Source organism: Gopherus evgoodei, unplaced genomic scaffold, assembly GCF_007399415.2.
Source record: "Gopherus evgoodei ecotype Sinaloan lineage unplaced genomic scaffold, rGopEvg1_v1.p scaffold_68_arrow_ctg1, whole genome shotgun sequence".
In the NCBI taxonomy this organism is placed as follows: Eukaryota; Metazoa; Chordata; order Testudines; family Testudinidae; genus Gopherus; species Gopherus evgoodei.
The window spans coordinates 41,047-64,512 of record NW_022060089.1 but is presented as its reverse complement, the minus strand read 5'-3'; the positions used below and the strand labels follow the sequence as shown (position 1 = coordinate 64,512).

Sequence of the window (23,466 nt, the reverse complement as noted above, 5' to 3'; positions counted from 1 at the left end):
CTCACAGCCTTTACCCTTCATTTGCATTTTAAAGATAGTTAAACTTGCCAACGTACCCAATTCCTGCTAGACGGGGAGCCGCTGACACCAGAGATCTTCAACCAAAAGGACAAGGAGTCATTGGAGAGGTTGGAGGGCAGCAGGCAGCATCTGTTCGGATAGGGAGGCAACTGTCTTTATGAAGCATGTCTGCACATTCCTTTGGGAGCTACTTGGCCATCAGGGAACCTCAGGTGATTGGCTTCGTGTGCACCAGCTTTAATCCCCTCATGGCAAATGGCAAACTACAGAAGGCAAAATCACAGGGGACGTGTGGTGATCCTACCCAATGTGACTGCAGTGCAAGCCCTGTTGCAGGCTCTATTCCTGGAATCTGGGCTTCTCATTAGTCACCTGGCTACCTTGGGGGCTGCTCAGCGGTAACTATGATGCTGTCACAGCTGTGATCTTGCTGAAATCAATAATAATAATCAATAATAGAGGATCAGATTTCTCCCAGACAGCCTCCAGTCCTGCATTACACACTCAGAGTGCAAGCTACGAAAGGGAGATTCTACAAGGCTGCTTACTTGGAAATTTCCTTGGATCATTCCATTATGATATAAACTTCCTCTCTGTTACAGTGCTTAAGTGCTGGAAAAAATTGCCCAGGGAGGTTATAGAATCTCCATCCTTGTAATTTTAAGAGCAGGTTAGACAGACACCTGTCAGGAATGGTCTAGATAGTACTTAGCTCTTCCATGATTACAGGAGTCTGGACTTGATGACCTTGCAGTCCTGCATTTCTCCCTGAGCCATAACAGGAGGCCTCAGGATCCAGGAATCCCCAAAGTTAGGTACACATCTCAATGATCCACTAGTAGCTACCCTCTCCCACACACCCACAACCTCTTGGTCTCCACAGCTGCTCTAGGACCCTCTCCAGCTCCCGGCTAGAACAGGCTCATCAGAGATGTGCTACCTTTTCCTGTCACAGTAGCCACTGCCCACGGGATCTGCTGAAGGGGCCTTGTACAGGGTGGAGGGGGCTGCACAGAGGTGGGAAGGTTGGTTAGAGTAGCTGATGGGCATAATACCCCAGCCATAGACTGGTTGGGAAGTTTTAACCTTTCCATACCCAGAGTGCAGCCAGACACTCAGTCTATGCAACCTTCATTTATGTTATGAAGAAGAAGCAGATGAAAAGCCTCCAGTTTCGCTTGGGGATCCATAATATCAGCTCTGTAAACAAAAATCATTGCCCATCTATCCCATGTTGAGTGGAAAGTGACCTATATCAATGAGTTTGCATGGAACAGATCCCTGCGCAGTGCAAGATGGTATAAATCTGGGTTTATTCTCCACCAAGGGTGGAAGGCTGGGAAACTGGGAATCTGGCTGTTGTCTTGTGTTTGTCCTTGAATGTCTTAGGAATAAAACACTCAGGTAGCTTAGTTGGGTGTGTGGTATAACCTGCTCCTGTGTTGGGTAACAACATTGCCTAGAGAGGCCAGCAGCCCAGTCTGAGAGAGGCCAGCCCAGCTGAATGTTTATGGGGCTCAGCGGTTCCGTCAGCTCCCAGACTGCATCCCAGGGGGGACAACTTGTCACAGAGTTTGTAGAAGAAACTGACAAATTAAACAGAAAAAAGTCACTAGGACCAGATGATATTCACCCAAGAGTCCTGAAGGAACTCAAATATCAAATTGCAGAACAACTAACTATCACTTAAATCAGCTTCTGTACCAGATGATCGGCAAATAGCTAAGATGATACTGATATTTAAAAAAGGCTCCAGAGATGATCCCAGCAATTACAGGCCTGTAATCCTAGCTTCAGTAGAAGGCAAACTGATTGAAACTATAGTAAAGAACAGAATTATCAGACACAGGAATGGACATGATTTGTTGTTGAAGAATCAGCATGGCTTTTGCAAAGGGAAATTATGTCTCATCAGTCTATTAGAATTCATTGAGCAGATCAACAAATGTGCACAAGGGTGATCCAGGGCATATAGTGTACTTGGACTTTCAGAACGCAGTGAACAAGATCCCACAACAAAGGAACTTAAGAAATGTGAGCAGTCATGGGGTAAAAAGGAAGGTTCTCTCCTGGCTCAGTAACTGGTTAAAAGAGAGGAAGCAAAGAGTAGGAATAAATGGCCACTTTTAGAATTGAGAGAGGTAGCTAATGATGTCATAGAATATCAGGGTTGGAAAGGACCTGAGGAGGTCATTTAGCCCAACCTGCTGCTCAGAGCAGGACCAATCCCCATACAGATTTTTGCCCCAGATCCCTAAACGATCCCCTCAAGGAGGAAACTCTCAACCCTGCATTTAGCAGGCAAATGGTCAAACCACTGAGCTATCCCTCCCCCACAGGGGGCTGTATCTAGAGTGCTCTGATTCCACATATTCATAAATGATCTGGAAAATGGGGTAAACAATGAGGTGGCAAAATTTGCAGATGAGATGAAATTATTCAATATGTGTAACTCCAAAGTAGACTGTGATGAGTTACAAAGGGATCTCAGAAAACTTGGTGACTGGGAGAACACATTTTTTTGTTGACAAATGCAAAGTAATGCATATTGGAAAAATATAATTCCACCTATACATACAAAATGATGGTTTCAAATTAGCTGTTACCACTCAAGAAAGAGATCTTGGAGTCATTGTGGATAGTTCTCTGAAAACCTCTGCTCAATGTACAGAGGCAGTCAAAAGAAAAGCTAACTGAATATTGGGAACCATAGGTGGTGGGTATAAAATGCCAGGACAGGCTAAGCCTCTCCTGGTGCAGCTGCAGCCTCCGGATGCCAGTTGTGGGGTTTGCACAGGGATTTTTTTGCCTATTATTGGGACGGGTTGGATCACAGAAAACCCCTTGGGAACTGCCAACTGATGTGCTGAGACTACCCCTGAGCCTGCTCCCCTGGCAGCTTGGGACTTCAATACCCTGCCTGGTTTGAGCCAGACCCGCTAGCCTGCTGCAAACCTTGACTCAGGTCTGAAACACGTTCCCCAACAGCTGCAGGCTTAACTGAAAACAGCTTAAGAAGTGTTCCTGTCCGTAACACTGAGATGCCCAACTCCCAATGAGGTCCAAATCCCAAATAAATCCATTTTACCCTGTATAAAGCTTATGGAGGTAAAAACCAATAAATTGTTCACCCTCTGTAGCACTGATAGAGAGAGATGCACAGCTTTCCCGCACCCCCAGTATTAATGCATAGTCTGGTTTTATTACATAGAAAAAGTAGTATTTAAGTGATTCCAAGTAAGAACAGACAGAACAAAGTGAATTACCAAGCAAAATAAAATAAAACATGCAAGTCTAAGCCTAATACAGTAAGAAAGTGATTACAGATGAAATCTCACCCTCAGAGATGTTCCAGTAAGCTTATTTCACAGACTAGCCTCCTTCTAATCTGGGTCCAGCAATCACTCACATCCCCTGTAATTACTGTCCTTTGTCCCAGTTTCTTTCAGGTATCCTTTGGGATCCCTTGAGCCAGCTGAAGACAAAATGGAGGAGTCTCCCAGGGGTTTAAATAGACTTTCTCTTATGGGTGGACATCCCTCCCTCCCCCTGTGTAGAATCCCAGCTATAAAATGGAGTTTTGGAGTCACATGGGCAAGTCATGTGTCCATGCATGATTCAGAACTTACAGGTAGCAGCCATTGTTCACATGCTACCTTGGATGTCCTCAGGTAGACTTCTTATGTGGATTGGAGCCTCCAAGATCCATTATCTATTAAGTGTTTCTTGATTGGGCACTTAACTTGCAAATTCCTTTCTGAAGAAGCTGACCCAATGCCTTACTAAGGCCGCTTAAAATCAAACAAGTACACAGCCTACATTCATAACTTTGAATACAAAAAGGATACATGCATACAAATAGGATGAATATATTAAGTGGATCATAACCTGTACAGAGATATGTTACATGGCATTTGTAGCATAAAACACTTTCCAGTTATGTTGTATATACATTCATAAGCATACTCCCATAAAGCATTATGGGGTGCAACTTCACAATTATTATGTGCTATGTAGAGTTCAGTGTGGCTGAGGAGGCAGTATGTGCTACTCAGCTTCCTGGGTTCAATTGTAATCTCTTTGAATTCAATAGAGATTATTGATGAACCCAGGAAGCTGAGTTGCCCAATCTGACTCTGCTTTGTTGGTGATACAGCAGGCCCTGTGATCACCCAACACTACAGTAGTTGTTGCCACACACCCATCTAAGATGCCTGAGTGCTTTACCTAAGTCACTTATACAGAGACAGAAGACAACAGCCAATTTCCCAGCTTCCCTGCCTTGTAACCTTGCTGGCGTATAAACCCAGAATTATACTGCCTTGCACTGCACAGGTTTCTGTACATGGGGAAAGATATGCAACAGCCTTTAAACACAGAGCTGAGATTTTCCCCAGACACGTTACTCAAAACACGCTGGTAAAGAAGAGGGATAAAACAAGTTTATGCATGAATTGTACTTGTGTAAGCAGAGTCAGGATGAGCTCTACCCTGACATCTGGTAGTGAATTATGGCGAGTGTGGGAAAGAATTTCACAGGCTGATCATGTTTGCATAGACTCATAGACTCATAGACTCTAGGACTGGAAGGGACCTCGAGAGGTCATCGAGTCCAGTCCCCTGCCATCATGGCAGGACCAAATACTGTCTAGACCATCCCTGATAGACATTTATCTAACCTACTCTTAAATATCTCCAGCGATGGAGATTCCACAACTTCCCTAGGCAACCTATTCCAGTGTTTAACTACCCTGACAGTTAGGAACTTTTTCCTAATGTCCAACCTAAATCTCCCTTGCTGCAGTTTAAGTCCATTGCTTCTTGTTCTACCATTGGAGGCCAAGGTGAACAAGTTTTCTCCCTCCTCCTGATGACACCCTTTTAGATACCTGAAAACTGCTATCATGTCCCCTCTCATTCTTCTCTTTTCCAAACTAAACAAACCCAATTCCTTCAGCCTTCCTTCATAGGTCATGTTCTCAAGACCTTTAATCATTCTTGTTGCTCTTCTCTGGACCCTCTCCAATTTCTCCACATCTTTCTTGAAATGCGGTGCCCAGAACTGGACACAATACTCCAGTTGAGGCCTAACCAGCGCAGAGTAAAGCGGAAGAATGACTTCTCGTGTCTTGTTTACAACACACCTGTTAATGCATCCCAGAATCATGTTTTTGTTTTTTTTGCAACAGTATCACACTGTTCACTCATATTAAGCTTGTGGTCCACTATGACCCCTAGATCTCTTTCTGCCATACTCCTTCCTAGACAGTCTCTTCCCATTCTGTATGTGTGAAACTGATTGTTCCTTCCTAGGTGGAGCACTTTGCATTTATCTTTATTGAACTTCATCCTGTTTACCTCAGACCATTTCTCCAATTTGTCCAGATCGTTTTGAATTTTGACCCTGTCCTCCAAAGCAGTTGCAATCCCTCCCAGTTTGGTATCGTCCGCAAACTTAATAAGCGTACTTTCTATGCCAACATCTAAATCGTTGATGAAGATATTGAACAGAACCAGTCCCAAAACAGACCCCTGCAGAACCCCACTTGTTATACCTTTCCAGCAGGATTGGGAGCCATTAACAACTACTCTCTGAGTACGGTTATCCAGCCAGTTATGCACCCACCTTATAGTAGCCCCATCTAAATTGTACTTTCCTACCTTATCTATAAGAATATCATGCGAAACTGTATCAAATGCCTTACTAAAGTCTAGGTATATCACATCCACCGCTTCTCCCTTATCCACAAGGCTCGTTATCCTATCAAAGAACGCTATCAGATTAGTTTGACACGATTTGTTCTTTACAAATCCATGCTGGCTATTCCCTATCACCTTACCACCTTCCAAGTGTTTGCAGATGATTTCTTTGATTACCTGCTCCATTATCTTCCCTGGCACAGAAGTTAAACTAACTGCTCTGTAGTTTCCTGGGTTGTTTTTATTTCCCTTTTTATAGATGGGCACTATATTTGCCCCCTTCCAGTCTTCTGGAATCTCCCCCGTCTCCCATGATTTCCCAAAGATAATAGCTAGAGGCTCAGATACCTCCTCTATTAACTCCTTGAGTATTCTAGGATGCATTCCATCAGGCCCTGGTGACTTGCAGGCATCTAACTTTTCTAAGTGATTTTTTACTTGCTCTTTCCTTATTTTCTCTTCTAAACCTACCCTCTTCCCGTAAGCATTCACTATACTAGACATTCCTTCAGACTTCTCAGTGAAGACCGAAACAAAGAAGTCATTAAGCATCTCTGCCATTTCCAATTCTCCCGTTACTGTTACCCCCTCCTCATTGAGCAGTGGGCCTACCCTGTCCTTGGTCTTCCTCTTGCTTCTAATGTATTGATAAAAAGTCTTCTTGTTTCCCTTTATTCCCATAGCTAGTTTGAGTTCATTTTGTGCCTTTGCTTTTCTAATCTTGCCTCTGCATTCCTGTGTTATTTGCCTATATTCATCCTTCGTGATCTGACCTAGTTTCCATTTTTTATATGACGCCTTTTTATTTTGTAGGTCACGCAAGATCTCAAGGGTAAGCCAAGGTGGTCTTTTGCCACATTTTCTATCTCTCCTAACCATCGGAATAACTTGCTTTTGGGCCCTTAATAGCGTCCCTTTGAAAAACTGCCAACTTTCCTCAGTTGTTTTTCCCCTCAGTCTTGATTCCCATGGGACCTTGCCTATCAGCTCTCTGAGCTTACCAAAATCCGCCTTCCTGAAATCCATTGTCTCTATTCTGCTGTACTCCTTTCTACCCTTCCTTAGAATTGCAAATTCTATGATTTCATGATCACTTTCACCCAAGCTTCCTTCTACTTTAAATTCTCAACAAGTTCCTCCCTATTGGTTAAAATCAAGTCTAGAACAGCTTCCCCCCTAGTAGCTTTTTCAACTTTCTGAAATAAAAAGTTGTCTGCAATGCAGTCCAGGAACTTATTGGATAGTCTGTGCCCCGCGGTGTTATTTTCCCAACATATATCTGGATAGTTGAAGTCCCCCATCACCACCAAATCTTGGGCTTTGGATGATTTTGTTAGTTGTTTGAAAAAAGCCTCATCCACCTCTTCCGCCTGATTAGGTGGCCTGTAGTAGACTCCCAGCACGACATCACCTGTGTTTTTTACCCCTTTTAGCCTAACCCAGAGACTCTCCACCCTTCCGTCTCCTATGTCCATCTCCACCTCAGTCCAAGTGTGTACATTTTTAATATATAAGGCAACACCTCCTCCCTTTTTCCCCTGTCTATCCTTCCTGAGCAAACTATACCCATCCACACCAACATTCCAGTCGTGTGTATTATCCCACCAAGTTTCAGTAATGCCAATAATGTCATAGTTGTATTTATTTATTAGCACTTCCAGTTCTTCCTGCTTATTACCCATACTTCTTGCATTTGTATAAAGGCATCTAAGATACTGGTTTGATCTTGCCTCCCAGCTTTGCCCTGACCCTCCTTCCTCTCTGCTATTATAGCCCGTGCTCCCTCCTGTTTCCAACCCATCTCCCAGGTCTTGTTCCCCACTTACCTGTGGGCTTTGCTCACCTGTCCCCGTCGAACCTAGTTTAAAGCCCTCCTTACTAGGTTAGCCAGTCTGTGTGCAAATAAGGCCTTTCCCCGCTTCGAAAGGTGAACGCCATCTGTTCCTAGCAGTCCTTCCTCAAATAGCATCCCGTGGTCGAGGAAGCCAAAGCCCTCCTGGCGACACCATCTTCGCAGCCAGGCATTCACCTCCACGATGCATCTGTTTCTGCCCAGACCCCTACCTTCAACAGGAAGAATCGAAGAGAATACCACCTGCGCTCCAAACTCCTTAACTCCAAACTCCTTAGGCACACCCACTCCACCTAGCATAGCCCACAGCAGCCTAAAATGCTTAGTTTCACAGCTGTGGGATCCCCAATTTCTTTGTTATTGTGGCAGGAGGAATAAAGTGTTGTCACCCTGATTATGTAAATGAGGAACTATGAAACTGTTTTATGATAAAGAGTTTCACTATCAACTAAATAGCACTTGCTAGACAAGGGACATGGGTTCCAAAACCCTGTGAATTGAGACATGCTGGGGGCAAGTATCTGTAGCTGATGGTGTAAGTGTCTTGTGAGAGCTGGAAATGCCAGCTGAACTTATTTTGGGCTAATGGTGCACTAGCACTAGGGCTCCCTTACTGTGAGCTGAAATCACTAAAGAGCTGGAATTGCTGAGCTGAGAGCACTGAGTACTGTGCTAACTAGTGGGGGAGCCTGAAGCTATATTGTGGAGCAGAGCAGCTGGCGGAGCAGTTGTGGAGCCACGGAGTGAGTAGAGCCAAGCAGTTTGCGGGGATGGCTGGAGTGGATCACAGGATGGCTGGTGGAGCAGAGCAGCTGGTGGAACGGAACGGAGCAGTTTGTGGGGACGGCTGGAGGAGCAGAGTGGAGTGGCTGGTAGAGCAGAGCATTTCGTGGAGAAGGCAGAAGCAGAATCCCATGGAAAGGCAGGGCAGTTGGCCCCGGAACATGTAAGGTGCTCCTTTCTACCCAGGCTGGGGGAGGGGGACCTCTGCAGATAGACTCTCGAACTCTGGGGCTGCACTGACCCGGGACAGAGACTTTTGGATTTTGGGACTGTGGATGATCTTCAGGTTGCTGGTCTCTAGGGACATTTGGGGTATTGGACTTTGGAATCTTGGGGTGATTTGGGGGTTGCTGGACTCAAAAGCCCAAGGAAAAGGACACAGCTCAATTTCCTGGGGTGGATCTTTGCTCACGGTTTGGTCTATGAACTCTTGTTAAGGTGTTTTCCAAGTTAATGCTTGTTGTTTATCTCATGTAATTAAACCTTTTCTGCTACACCGAGGCTCTGTGCTTGCGAGAGGGGAAGTATTGCCTCTTTGAGGCACCCAGGGGTGTGCATAAGATTTTCCCAGGTCACTGGGTGGGGGCTTGAGCTGGTTTTGCATTGCATTGTAGGGAAGGGATCCTTATGTATTGAACCCAGCCCCTGCTGCTATCAATTCAGCCTGGCAGAAGGGTTACACTTGTTTGATTAATACCCCTGGCATAGGTGTGGCAGTGAGATCACTAGGAGGGCCTTTCTGTAATTCTGGATATTCCACTGAGATCTATGATTCATGGGGTTTTTTTCCCCACTATCATTGCCTTTACCTCTACTTTAAAATATGCATGAATAACTTTGACATTACCCAAAACCTTAATTTGGATACTGGCTTTACATTTTTCCTTATTCTTATTGCTTCACTTCTTATTGAACTTTAACATTTGATTCTGTTTCCCCATGATCCATATGGAATTTCATTATTATTGGCAAAGAGTGCACTTCCCCTGGAATACATGTTTTACATCCTTCCCCCCCTAGATTACTCCAGTAAGGGAGAGATTTTTTTCAATTTACGTAACTGACATCTACCAGTTTTCGCAGCATGAGTTTGATGGTGCAATTTGTTCACTCTACCATTTCTGATGATTGAGGTCTGTATGGAATCCACAATTTTGATTCAACTACCACCAATTGTAAGCATTTTTGGGACACTTGTTTGGTGAAATGTGTTCCTTTGTCTGACTTTACCTTAGCAGGGAGTTCCCAGCAAAGAAAGACTTGTTTAATTAAGGTTTTTGCTATAGCTAAAGCACTGTTGTTGTTGTTTTTTGTTGTTGTTGTTGTCTTAAAGAGAATGCTTTTATCCGAGATCTTAAGGTTGCATTTTTTTGTGGGAATAGGGTTGTTTTGTGCACAGACCAAACCATTGTTATAATACTGTTGCACATTTGATTTCATGCACGGCCGCCAACCCATGGAGGTCAGGCACTGCATGGTTTTATTTACCCCTTGGTGTTTTCCTGACAGGCTCAGTTCTTTACAGGTGGAGCAGCCATTGCTCACATGCTACCTCGAACGTCCCAAAGGAGGCTCTTCATATGTGGATTGGAGTCTGCCAGTGTGCACTGTCAGTTAAGTGTTTGGAGTCTCCCAAGGTCCATTGTCAGTTAAGTATTTCTTGATCGAACACTTAATCTGAAGAGTCCCTTCTCAATAAGCTGACCAAATGCTTCATTGATGCTACTTAGAATCAAACACATTGAGATACAAGTACATAGCCAATATTCATCACTTCAAATATAAAAATGATACACACATACAGACAGCGTAACCATAACCAGCAAATTACAATCTTTTCATAGACACCTTCTTGATCTCCTTTGTACAAGATGTGGTGCAACTATAGGACCTTGGTTGCAACAATGATCTATACAGTCACAGTTCATGTCAATAACTTAACATCCTCCTCTGTAGAGTTTTATGTAATCTTGCACAAAGGCCTGCAAGGATATTTGTGGGACTGTTAAAATACGTCTGTACAGACAATTTATTCTGGTCCCTACTTTTCTTAGAAAAATAATAGAAAGTGTCCCTTCCTTGCTCCTGATAAATATCGTATAGGGATTTCTCTAGCTGAGAATGGTTTGTGGTCCTTACTTCCCCTTCAGCTGTTTACAGCTGGAATACACCAAGAGGAAGGGCAGTGACCAAGGTAACCCAACAAAGTTTTTATTGATTCTCCATTTTTTGGTGCAATCTGGAGGAGTCTAAAATTTGGGGAGCTTATTAAAAGTTTTGGGGAGTTTTTTTACTGACAGATGATGGTGCACCATCTGACTTGCTCTGCCATGCCAGATAGGGTTTCTATGTATATGTGAGTGTTAGGATCCTTTTACACATCTGCAGTTTCTCTATTTCTTTCCCTTGAGCTCAATTCTTAAACATCACACAGACAGACAAACAAAGCAGAAAATGCAAGCAAGGGTAAGGGAGAGCAGGAAGTCTTCCATTTAGTTCATTATGACTTCTGGCCTCTCTATAGTTTTCCTCAAATGTTTGTTTCTTATTAGTTTTATGTGTTCTCTGTGGCTCCACATCTACAATCTTTTATTCTATTTAATATTAATCATATTTCAGTGGGTTAGGCTCTGGAGGCTAGAGTTTTAAGTTTGTTCTAGATTTAGACTACATAGGAACACATGAAACCATAGGCAAATAGTGTATACAATCACGAGAGCATCACATCCCAGGAGGAGGGTCTCAGGGCCCTGAACACCTGCGTGTCCCACCTCTGCGCCGTCCTGCTCTTCTACACATCAATGATCGGCTCGACTCTGTTATACAGATTCGGGGAGGGCTCTTCTCCCTTGCTTCAGATTCTCCTGGGCTACATTTCCCTGCTTGTCCCTCCCTTGATTAATCCCCTTGTGGACAGCGTGAAAAGCAAACACCTTTGTGCGAGGATACTCAGGGTGTTCGTCAGGTGAAGGATCAGTTCATCATCTTGCTCCAGCACTTATGACATGTGAGACGAAAAATACTGACCACCTATTCCATCCTGGACCCTTAAATCCAAGACAACATGAGCTACTGATCTCCACTATGTAGAGATAGGTTCAGATGGGGTCTAAGGCCTGGAGCAATTGTAAAGGGGCTGGTGAGGGAGGGCAGGGCACTGGGGAAGGAGACCAAGACAGGCAGCAAAATTTGCAAAGTGACTTTGTTCGTTGAGAGCCAGGGGACTGGTTGGATGTTTGTTCATAAAGAACCATATCGGTGCCTGCTCAGACCTCAGAATTCCTCTCGATACAGTCAATAAAGAGAAGGGAGGTGGATATTGTTTCCCATTGCCCTGGTTTGACACTGTCCTCTCTCTGGTTAAATGTTCGCGGGCCATGAAAAAAAGTGCAGAACTGTTCTGTTGTCACAGTCCTGGCCCTTCCTGAGCGCTCTGGTTGCTGTGTGATCCATGAGGGCTGCAGGAGCTGTGGACAGGGGCTATTCAAGGTTCACGGGTACCCACCCTTCTCCCATGCCTTTAGCCAGGTGCTTGTGACTGAGTCATGTCACAGACAGGATTAATGGAGGAGCCTCAGGAGAAGCAGAGCAGAGTTGCATGTGTGAGTGAGGGTATGACACACATCAGTCCTGGGAAGCGATTCAGCCTCAGGTTCCCTCCTCCTTCCCTTCATTTGTGCTGCCCCAGCAATGAAAAGGAGCGGAAATGGACCTCAGCTCCCCAACAGAGGCACAATCAGCTCCAATCGCAGAGCAGCCCATTCACTGCAGGGTGACCACCCTTTCAAAATCAGAAGAGGGATAGAGGCAGGAGTCCCACCCCCTCTGTGACACTGCCCCACCCCTCTTCTTCTCCCGTGAGGTCCCACCTTCTGCTCCTCTTCTTCCCCCAAGCCTCCACCCCCTCTCCAGGACAGAAGCTATAGCTGGGCCATGGTGAAATGTGTCCGGGGAGCTAGAGCCACTTTGAGGACCACCAGATCCTCCAGCTGCCTTGGACAGGAGGCTGAGGGGGGCCAAGAGAAGCCTCCAGTCTGTGTCCCTGCCCCCCCAGGACACACCCCAGGGAAGGTGAAGAGTCTTGGGCTCCTCACAGTAGCCTGGGCTCCTGGGGTAGCTCTTTGCATGGCCCAGCTGGTGCCCAGGCTGGGGGGGGAGTGGAGCATCAGGGGAAGTGGAGGTGTAGGGGGAAGGGCCTACTGGGAAGAGATGGGATAGAGGCGGGATCTCCATGGAAAAGCAGCAGGGGTTGCGGCAAGCCTGAGCCCCCAAAAGTAGTTTGGTGAGGGGCTGAGTAAAGGAGGAGGATGGGGCTATGGGGTAGGAGCCCTTGTGTTTTAGAGAAGACTGAATTAATGCAAACCCAGACAGGGGGCTCTTTTTCTAACTACTCCAGGCAGAGAGTAAGTCATTGCAAGGACCTTGGAGGGAAGGGCAGGTTTCCTGCAGGGCTACCTCAGGCCACAAGGGGGCACTCAGGCACGGCCCCCATCCACAGGGACTTGGCCAGAGAGAGCTGTGCACTGGAAAGCTGTTATCACTGTGTGGAGTCTAGCTCAGCCCCCAGGCTGCTCTAAACTCCACAGGGGCAGGGGAAGAACAGGCCAGTGCATCAAACCCCTGTAACTGGCTCCTTGCCATCCCTGCTCTCTGCAGCGAAGGTGGGAGCTCTGCTGGTGCAGCAGAGAATCCAGCCGAACTTCTCACCACCCAGATGGCTGGGAGCCTGGCCCTGTTGTCTGGGCACTGCTCTGCGACTCAGGACAGCTGGGTGTGATTCCTTTGCCATGTGTGACCATGGGCAAGCCATGGGCTGTCTCTGAGCCTCTGCACAGGTGAATAATAGCCCTGCCCTGCCTCACAGTGGAGACCGAAGGATAAATACATACAAGGTGCTCAGATGCTCTAAGACTGTAAGATCAGGGCTATGTGAGGGGTTAAACACAGCAACACTTCTGACATTTGTTTATAAAAGGCGTCTTACCACAGCCTCCCATGACAGCTGCTTTTGGGAAACCCCGTGACTCCAGCGTGTTGGTGTCTGCGGCAGATGTGGGGGTGCTCGGGGGTGAGAGTGAAGGGTAAGAACTGGATTTCTGAGAGGAGTTTTAGACTGTTACGGGGAGACCAAGTGGCTCAGCACAGCCACTGGACCCGTGTTTGTGATCCATTGAGGCAGAATGGGTCTAACTGCCAAACAAAGGGAATAACAGACACAGGGCCCTTATCTTAGATATCTGCCTGGGCAACAGCAGTGTGGCAAAGGCCAGCTTCACACCTTGGCATTTCAACGTGGACACAGCTGAGCACTACGGTGACTGGGCCCAGGCTCACACAGGTTTCAGCAAAGTCTGATTCCAAAAGAAAATGACAAACAGATGGGAAGATGCTCTCAGAGACACAGGGAATCTAGGCTGGGTCCCAGGAGCTCCTTGGCTTCCCAAAAGAATGTAAGTTGGGCCAGTTTTGTTTGTCTATCTCGACAGTAAAGCCTGTCTAACTTAGCTTGCAGTGATACGTGAGATAGATGACTGTAAACGTGTGACAGCTGCCTGGTATTTTAAAAGAATTTTCCCCAATGCATTTTGCTGTTTGCCAATAAACCTACTAGTTTTAAGGAGGCTGGGGTGACTCTATAGCCCCAGTTACAAGCATCTGAAGGGAAGAGACTGAGGTGTCCAACTGGACCGTCTCAGTGATAAGCATTTAGAATAGATGGGGTGTTCTCAGGTCAAAGAATGGGACAATTGTGAGATTCCCCCCAAAGCAGGAAAGGACCTGGTTTAGAGGGTAAAGAGACCATATATCCAGTGTAACTGTGACAAACCTGATACTTTTTCACCAGCGGATATAATTGTTTAGTGCCTATCAGCATTCAGGGTAGTGATTTCTTCAAGTTGCAGCCAAGATAATGATCTTTTCAAAATAATGATTCATAGAGTTATAGAATTTGAGGCCAGATGGAGCCATTAGATCATCTAGTGCAGCTGCCCCCCGCCCCCTCCCCAGGTCACTAGCCCCAGAGAGGAAGGATGAGTCAGGGTTGAAGTGCTGGCCTGGGACTCAGAAGAACTGGCTGCAGTTCCAGGCTCTTCCAAAGACTTCTTCTGTGACCTTGGGCAACTCACTTAGTCCCTCCGTGCTTCAGCAACATATGTTTTAATACGGCTGAATATAGAGGTTTACATCCAGCAGCAAGGGATGTAGACCATCCTTACCGGATGGGGGACTCAATCCTGGGAAGCAGTGACTCTGAATAAGACTTGGGGGTCAGAATTGGCTGAACATGAGTGTCCAGTGCGGTGCTACAGACGAGAAAGCTAGTGCAATCTGGGATGTACAACCAGAGGAATCTCACGTAGGGGCAGAGAGGTCATTTTGCCTTTGTATTTATCACTGGTGTGACCACTGCTGGGATCCTCTGTCCAGTTGTCCAGTTCTGGTGTCTACAGTTCAAGAAGGATGTTGATAAATTGGAGAGGGTTTCAGAAAAGATCCCAGAGCATGATTAAATTATTATTGTTTTAAAAATGAGGGTAATTAACCATTGGAACAATTTACCAAGGGCCGTGGCAGATTCTCCATCACTGACAATTCCTAAATTAAGGCAGGAGGTTGTTCTAACTCTGCTCTAGGAGTTATTGTGGGGCAGGTCTCTGGTCTGTCTGTGCAGGGGGTCAGACTAGGTGATCACAGTGGTGCCTTCTGGCCTTGGGATCTGCCCAGTGGAGTTAGTAGCATGGCCCTGCCGCATGGGGCGTTGTACTGATCAATATGTTACTGATTGTGAGGCGCTCGGACACTACAATAATTGGGGCCAGAGCTCAGAGCTTTAGAGAGATTTCAGCTCTGTGTGCCTCATAAGGATGATTTGGGTCACTGGGTGGAGAACCTGAACTCTTCCCAACACCTCTTAGTGATAAGACCTGTCATTAGCACAATCCCCTTTGACGAGGGAGTTCTGGGCCTCTCCTGCAGCTCAGCAATAAGAGGGGGCATCAGGATGTTCTTTCAGAGAGTGAAGGATCTGGAGAGCAGTGCCTGGCCCAACACAGCTCTGCTGCGATGCCCCTCAGGCTGATCCTGATCCCCACCTTCTCTATGACCAATGAGAGATGCTCTAGCACTGGAGATAGTCCTCAGATCCTGCATCCCAATTTCCATCATCACAAAGTTTGCGTTCGCTGGATCTGGGTGGTTTTTTGGGGGTCCAGTAGGGAGTTAGCAGCAAGCACTTGGAGCTGGGCTTGGATCACTCCCCTTTCTGTTAAGAGTGTGGATGGCTTTGATTACTGGGTGTGTGCATGTGTCATGCCTGAATAATGGGAGAGAACATATGAGCTGTGCCTCAGGATCCAGTGACTCTTCGACTTATGTCTGGCTGCCTGTGGAGTAACCTGATTCCTTACAGCATGGGACTCTGTAGCCCGGTACATCTCTGTCAGTGTGTGATGAGAAATATCCACTAACTAAACCTCAGTGCTGGTCTTCTGTGGGTGCTCTGCTTGTGATACAGCTATCAGTGCCAGCAACTGGAATTTTATTGGGATTCTCACACTATTTCCTGTCTTTCTTAGAGCCCCAACTTCTGGAATCTAAACACTGTGCAGGAATCTCAGCTTTCAGTTTTCCAAAGATTTTATTTTAAATGAGTTGCTAGAAACCCTGAATCAATTGCACCCCAAAAGGCTGAGAAACCAAAGACATATGAAAACGAACCCCAAACAATCAATGGGGTCACTGGACAATGGAGGTGGTAAAGGAGCAGTCAAGGAAGATAAGGCTGTTGCCAAGAGGCTAAATGAATTCTTTACATTGCTCCTCACTTTAGAGAATGTGAGGGAGATTTCCAGACCTGAGAAATTCTTCTTAGGTGATACATCAGGGCCTCAGATATATGGAGAAGATGCACATATAAGGTGAGTTGGTGGCCTTGCGGGACATGTACGGTAAGTGGGAGGAGGATGTGGGGTGAAAAGAGGGGGTGAGGAGAATTTGGGATGTGCAGGGCTGTGGTGGCCAGAGAAAGAGGCGACATTCCCCAGCTCCAGAGCTGCAGCTGCCGGGGAGAGATGGCCCTCCCTCCCAGCTTCAGTTCAGGGGCTGCTGCAGTGGAGGAGCGAGGGCACATCCACTGCATTAGAAAGGTAACACTACTGATATTAAAATATAAGTTGTGTGCTCTTATTTCCAGAACAATTTTTTTTTGTTATATAGAGTTTTTACCCAGTTTTTTCACCCAGAGGAAATGCAAAATCAGGCTAGCAAATTCAACACACACAGATCTTCCCTGATTTCTTCCTCCCACCAATTCCCTGGTGAGTACAGACTCAATTTCCCTGAAGTAAAGAAAAACTCCAACAGGTCTTAAAAGAAAGCTTTATATAAAAAGAAAGAAAAATACATACAAATGGTCTCTCTGTATTAAGGTGACAAAATACAGGGTCGATTGCTTAAAAGAATATTGAATAAACAGCCTTATTCAAAAAGAATACAAATCAAAGCACTCCAGCACTTATATTCATGCAAATACCAAAGAAAAGAAACCATATAACTTACTATCTGATCTCTTTGTCCTTACTTTAGAAACAGAAGACTAGAAAGTAGAAACTACTTCTCCAAAGCTCAGAGAAAGCAGGCAGACAGACAACAAAGACTCAGACACAAAATTCCCTCCACCCAAAGTTGAAAAAATCCGGTTTCCTGATTGGTCCTCTGGTCAGGTGCTTCAGGTGAAAGAGACATTAACCCTTAGCTATCTGTTTATGACAACTAGGATTAACTTTTTCACTAGGAGGGTGGTGAAGCACTGGAATGGGTTCCCTAGGGAGGTAGAGGAATCTCCTTCCTTAAAGGTCTTTAAGGTCAGACTTGACAAAGCCCTGGCTGGGGTGATTTAGTTGTGGATTAGCCCTGTTTTGAGCAGGGGTTGGATTAGATACCTCCTGAGGTCCTTTCCAACCCTCATGTTCTATGATTCTATGATTAGCTATTTGTGTCATCTGGTAGAGAGGCCCATTTAAATGACAGGTTTCATAACAATTTAGTAGTCCCGCAATTTGATATTTGAGTTCCTTCAGAACTCTTGAGTGAATATCATCTGGTTCTGGTGACTTTTACTGTTCAATTTATCAGTTTGGACTGAAACCTCTGTGGCCAATTATGACTGTGGTGCAGTCTGGGAGCCGGTTTAACTGATGAGCCCCCAACAATTCAGCTGGGAAGACCTCTCTCACACTGCTCTGGGGGTGACACAGCCAGGCTCTCCAGGCCCTGTTATCACCAAGCACGACAGAAGGTGGTGCCACCCACCCAACTGACCTACCTGAGTGTTTTACCTAAGCCACTCACACACAAATAGGAGACAACAGCCAATTTACCTGCTCCCCAGCCTTGCATCCTTGTTGCAGAATAATCCCAGAATTATACAGTCTTGCACTGCACAGGTATCTGTACAGCACAAACTCATTAATAGGGGTCACTGTCCCCTCAATGAATCATAGAATCATAGTAGATAAGAATTGGAGGAGACCTCAGGAGGTCATCTAGTCCAATCCTCTCCTCAAAGCAGGACAAACCCCAACTAAATCATCCCAGCCAGGGCTTTGTAAAGTTGGACCTTAAAAACCTCTAAGGATGAAGATTCCACCACCTCCCTAGGTAACACATTCCAGTGCTTCATCACCCTCTTAGTGAAATCGTGTTTCCTAATATCCAACCTTGACCCCCCCCACTGCAACTTGAGACCATTGCTCCTTGTCCTGTCATCTGCCACCACTGAGGACAGCTTAGTTCCATCCTCTTTAGACCCCTCGTTCAGATAGTTCAAAGCTGCTACCGAATCTCCTCCTCCCCACACTCTTCTCTTCTGCATAGTAAATAAGCGCAGTCCCCTTAACCTCTCCTCATAAGTTATATGCAACAGACCCCTAATCATTTTCTTTGTCCTGTTCCAACTCTCTCCAATTTCTCCACATCCTTTCTCTCCTGGGGAGCCCAAAACTGAATGCAATAGTCCAGATGAGGCCTTACCAGTGATGAATAGAGGGATATAATCACTTTGATCTGCTGGCAATGATCCTGCTAATGAAGCCCAATATGCTATTAACCTTCTTGGCAACAAGGGCAGAGTGCTGACTCATATCCACCTTCTTGTCTATTCTAAGGCCCAGGTCCTTTTCTGCAGAACTGTCGCTTAACTAGTGGGTCCTCAGACTGTAGCAGTTAATGGGATTCTTCTGTCCTAAGTGCGGGACTCTGCAACTGTCCCTGTTGAATCTCATCAGATTTCTTTTGACCCAATCCTCCAATTTCTCTAAGTCACTCTGGACCCTATCCCTACCCTTCAGTGTATCTACCTCTCCCCACAGTTTAGTATCATCCACAAGCTTGCTGAGGGTCCAGTCCATCCCAATGGGAGATAGACAGGCAAGAGCTTCAGCGCACCTTCACTGTATATGGAAAGGTAGAAACCTCCAAATCAGTCAATGGCTAAGGTATTGTGCACATCAGATTCTTTAACCAGCCTTCCCCACTCTGTACATCCCTGTCCACCTTGTAAAACATCCGTTCACCAGATCCTCCAGGCAGTGCCTGCTGCGACAGGCCCTGGTAGCACATTTCTGATGAAACTGTGCTAGCCGGGAGCTGGAGTTGTGGAAGGGCAGACATGGTGGGTGGGCCTAGCTTCCAGTGCATCACTGTGATCTGTGCATCACTTTGGGAATCCCTGGTTCCTGGTTCCCCCTTTTCATTCCTCAGGGAGAAGGGAAGGGACCTCCACTCCTGGAATGATCTAAGAGAAATTTTTTTGTATGAAGCCTTGTAGAATCTCCCTTCCCTGGCTGTTCCTTGTGTTTGTAAGGCAGAAAGGAGGCTGCTGAGAACAATCTGCTCCTATATTATTATTATTCCTATTCCTATTGTTATTATTCTATTAGTCTATTTTATTTTATTTAAGGAAGATCAAACTGTGACATCGTGACCGTTAGCGCTCGGCCGCCCTAGAGATAGCCATGTGACTAATCAGAACCACAGGAACATTGATGAGAGGCCCAGATTCCAGGAATAGAACCTGCAGGATGGCTTGGGGTTCAGCTCAGTTGAGTAGGATCACCAGGCATCACCTGTTAATTGACATTCTAAAATTTGCATTAGCAATGATGGGATTAAAACTGGTGCACACTAAGCCAAGCAGCTGAGATTCCCTGATGGCCAAGTGGCCCCCAAGGGAATGTGCAGACATGCTTCATAAAGACAGCTTCCTCCGTGTCTGAACAGACACTGCCTGCTGCCTGTGCAACCTCACTGATGACTTCTTGTCCTTTTGGGTGAAAACCTCTGGTGTCAGCAGCTCCACATCTAGCAGGAATTGGGTACGTTGGCAGGTTTCACTATCTTTAAAATGCAAAGAGAAGGGGAAAGCCGGAAAGTTGTTTCCATTTGCAAATGTTCTGTGCTGCAGCAGAGGACTCAGCTGGGCTGTCGGGGTGACACAGTAACAGGGACTGGGGGCAGGCAGTGGTAGGTAGCTTGGGAACCCCTCCACTACATCTGCCCAGGGTTCATGGTCGGTTATTCAAGCTACACAGAAATCTGAGATTCAAAGTGAGATTGAAGTGCAAAAACCCTGATGCCCCAAGACAGGATTTCTCAAGGGCTCCCATTTCTAGAAATACTATAAGTTCTGGACCCGATCCTGTCAGAGGCGGAGCGATAAGATACCCCATGGAATATCAGTGACTAATTTCCAAATCGCCTCAGGTTTATTTGCTTCTGGAAAATTAATCAGCAAATAATTTTCAAAAGTTTTATTCTCTGGCATGACTGTGAATGCAGGAATTCGAAGTTGAGTTGCTCTGTTTCTCAACTGTCTAAGGGCTCCAGAATTTCTTCCCTATAGAGACACATCAGAGTTACAGGGCTACTGACATCTCTGCCTCCCTCTGGTCTCCGAGTTCCAGATGTCAGGTCTTGTACCTGCCCTCTCCTGGGGTGGAATCTCATGATCCTCTCACCCTCCGACCCTGGGCTACAGCACACTATGTGTCAACTGTTGGTAGAGCAGATCCAAGACGGTTTGGTGCCCATGGTCCATCTCTCTGGGAGTCTGTGAGCAGTGGTGAGTCGAGTGATCAGTCAGACTGCTGGAAACAAAATACTATTTATCTGAACAGCACAAAAAGAGACTAACATGGAAGAATAAGAGAGTTTTCAGTTAACAGTCTATACCATCTCTGACCACGAGGCCTCCAAATCTGACGGGGACCCAGGCAGGCCAAAGGCCATCAGACTTCCCCAGAGGTATCTGTGTCTTTCAATCTGAAGAGCTTATCATCAATAGCTGCCCCATCTCTGAACAGCATCCCAGCCCTGGCAAAATAACTTGCGTAACGTGACTGTAGCTCAAAACAGGTTCTTCCCAGCCTGTATCTCTGGTATTCACTCTCGAAATCCCATGTACAGCAAAGAGGCAGTGGCATAATTTGAACTCTCAGGAGTTGAGAAAATAGATAGATAGATAGATAGATAGATAGATAGATAGATAGATAGATAGATAGATAGATATGAGGCACTGAAATCTGTTTATAAATAGCTTCAGTGCAGGACAGATAAATACAATGACAGCTTTTACCATTCTCTTGCCATATGTTTACACATGTCAAGATAAAATGGGCCACTCTCAGAAGTGGAGGGCCAGAAAGGTTGTCTGTGTGAAGGTCACAACTGTAAAATCACACAGCGCATGTAGGGGACCCCGGAAGACATTGTTACGGTTTAGCTAGGGCCTGCGCTTTCTCAAGGAGAGGTTATTAGCGCACAGAAGTTGCTAGCAGCTGCTGCTTCTAACCGGTTAGAACTGCCCTGTGTGGGAAGCCCCGGTGTTTTGGGGAACTGCAGAAAGTCCCTGGCCCGAGGCCAGGGGAGGCGGCCATTGCTGTTGGAAAGTCCCCCATTGCATATGTAGAGGCTGCTTTGCATGCTATTAACATGATGCTATAATTGCTGTGGGCTGGAGCTTGCGCGTTGGACTTCGCCCCTGACCGAGCTGTTCGGACGTTGGACTCCCCAAGCCAGTGGCAGCAACGCGTGGAGTCCCCATTGCGGGTGTGTCACTTAACCTTCATTAAAGCCAATTAATCCACCTGTGTGTGTGGGCCTTGTCCTTGCAGAGCATCCATGCACGCAACAGTGCTCAAGTAGGCTGTGGAATTCAAAGCCACAAGATTTCAATGAGGACAAGAATTTAGCAATATTCAGAGAGGGACTGTAGGCATATATGGATTACCAGAATATTTAATTACAGTAGTGACGACTTTTTTAAAAAGTCTGTGAAGGGCTCAAAACCTTTCTGATTTACAGAACAAAATCTTGGGTCTCAGGGGGCAGGGAAATTTTCCCTGGTTGCAGGTTATCTCATAGATGCCTATTGAAAGGCTTCTTCTATGTTCACATGCAGCATCTGGTACTGGTCACTGGATACTGGGCTATATGGACTATAGGTCTGATCCAGCCTGGGATTGCCTATCCTCCTCTCAGTGTTGTAAATCCAAGACTATATTTTTGATGATCTGCCTTAAGCTCCTTGGTGTGTCTAGACTTGCACCGAGAGCAGAAAGGTGTCTTGTTAAATATCTAGTCTCTTGTCCTTTTTTTCTTTTCAGGAAGGAATGTTAAAAATTTCTTGGACCTGTCCAGTAGATTATGTCAGCTGTCAATGACACCACATTCAACTCTGCAGTGTTCCTGCTCACTGGGATACCTGGGCAGGAAGATGTCCATCTCTGGATCTCTGTCTCCTTCTGCTTAGTGTATGTTATTTCAATAGTAGGAAATTCAGTCATTCTGTTCATTATAAAAACAGATCCAAGCCTCCATGAGCCCATGTACATTTTCCTTTCTATGTTGGCCGTCACAGACCTTGGCATATTGATATCCACCATGCCGATGATACTGGGCATATATTTGTTTAACTCTCGGGAGATCAGCTTCGAAGCCTGTTTTGCTCAGCTGTTCTTCATCCACTCGCTTCAGTTAAATGAATCCTCCATGCTCTTGTTGATGGCCTTTGATCGCTTCGTCGCAATCTGTAACCCACTGAGATATACTTCCATCTTAACCGTGCAGACAATAGACAATATGGGACTGATAAGTGTGCTAAGAAGTTTGACTGTAATATTCCCACTCCCGTTTCTACTGAAAAAGTTCCGATACTGTCAAGCCAATGTCCTCTCCCATTCTTACTGCCTGCACCAGGAGGTCATGAAGATGGCTTGTTCAGATATCTCAGTGAACAGCATCTACGGCTTGTTTACTACATTCTTAACGGTGGGATTGGATTCACTGCTCATCTTCCTCTCTTATGTGATGATCCTTAATACAGCACTGAACATCGCGTCCAAAGCAGAGTGCCTCAGGGCCCTGAACACCTGCATCTCCCACCTCTGCGCCGTCCTGCTCTTCTACACACCAATGATCGGCCTGTCTGTGATACACAGATTTGGAAAGGGATCATCTCCCTTGCTTCAAACTGTCCTGAGCTACATCTCCCTGCTGCTCCCACCCCTGATTAATCCAATCGTGTACAGCATGAAAAGCAGACACCTGCGTGCGGGGATAAGTAGGGCATTAGTCAAGTGCAGGGTCAGTTCATGAACCACCTGCAGTGCTGCTGTCAAGGGAGACGATAAACACGGATCACCTATTCCATCCTGGATCCTTACATCCAAGACAACAAGAGCTATTGATCTCCACTCTGTAGAGCGAGGTTTAGACAGGATCTAATGTCTGGAGCAATGGGACGGGTTGGAGAGGGAGGACAGGGCACTGTGGGAAGGAGACCAAGGCAGGCATCAGCCTTGACTGAGTGACTGTGTTCGTGGAGAATCAGAGGACCAGTGGAATGTTAGCCCAAAAATTGCCACATTGGTGACTGCTCTGAATTTTGAATTCCTGTGGATAGTCAATAAAGAGAAGGGATGTGGATGTTGTTTCTCATTACATCTGGCCTCTCACTGTCCTGCCTGTGGTTAAATAGCCACAAGTCATAAAAATGCTGACTGGCAGTCGTAGTCCTGGCCCTTCATGAGCCCTCTGGGCACTGTGTGATC

At 46.0% G+C, this 23,466-nt stretch overlaps 1 protein-coding gene across 1 annotated transcript; it reads left to right on the top strand.

Annotated features, from left to right (window-relative positions):
- Positions 1-22,060: 22,060 nt before the first annotated feature.
- LOC115643703 (olfactory receptor 51G2-like) lies at positions 22,061-23,011 on the top strand. The gene has a single exon (XM_030547711.1). The coding sequence runs from the start codon at positions 22,061-22,063 to the stop codon at positions 23,009-23,011; it is 951 nt and encodes a 316-aa protein (XP_030403571.1).
- Positions 23,012-23,466: the final 455 nt, after the last annotated feature.

Bases quoted from the DNA above. Each gene is read 5' to 3' on its own strand.
- LOC115643703 (XM_030547711.1), top strand. From the start codon at position 22,061: ATGTCAGCTGTCAATGACACCACATTCAACTCTGCAGTGTTCCTGCTC.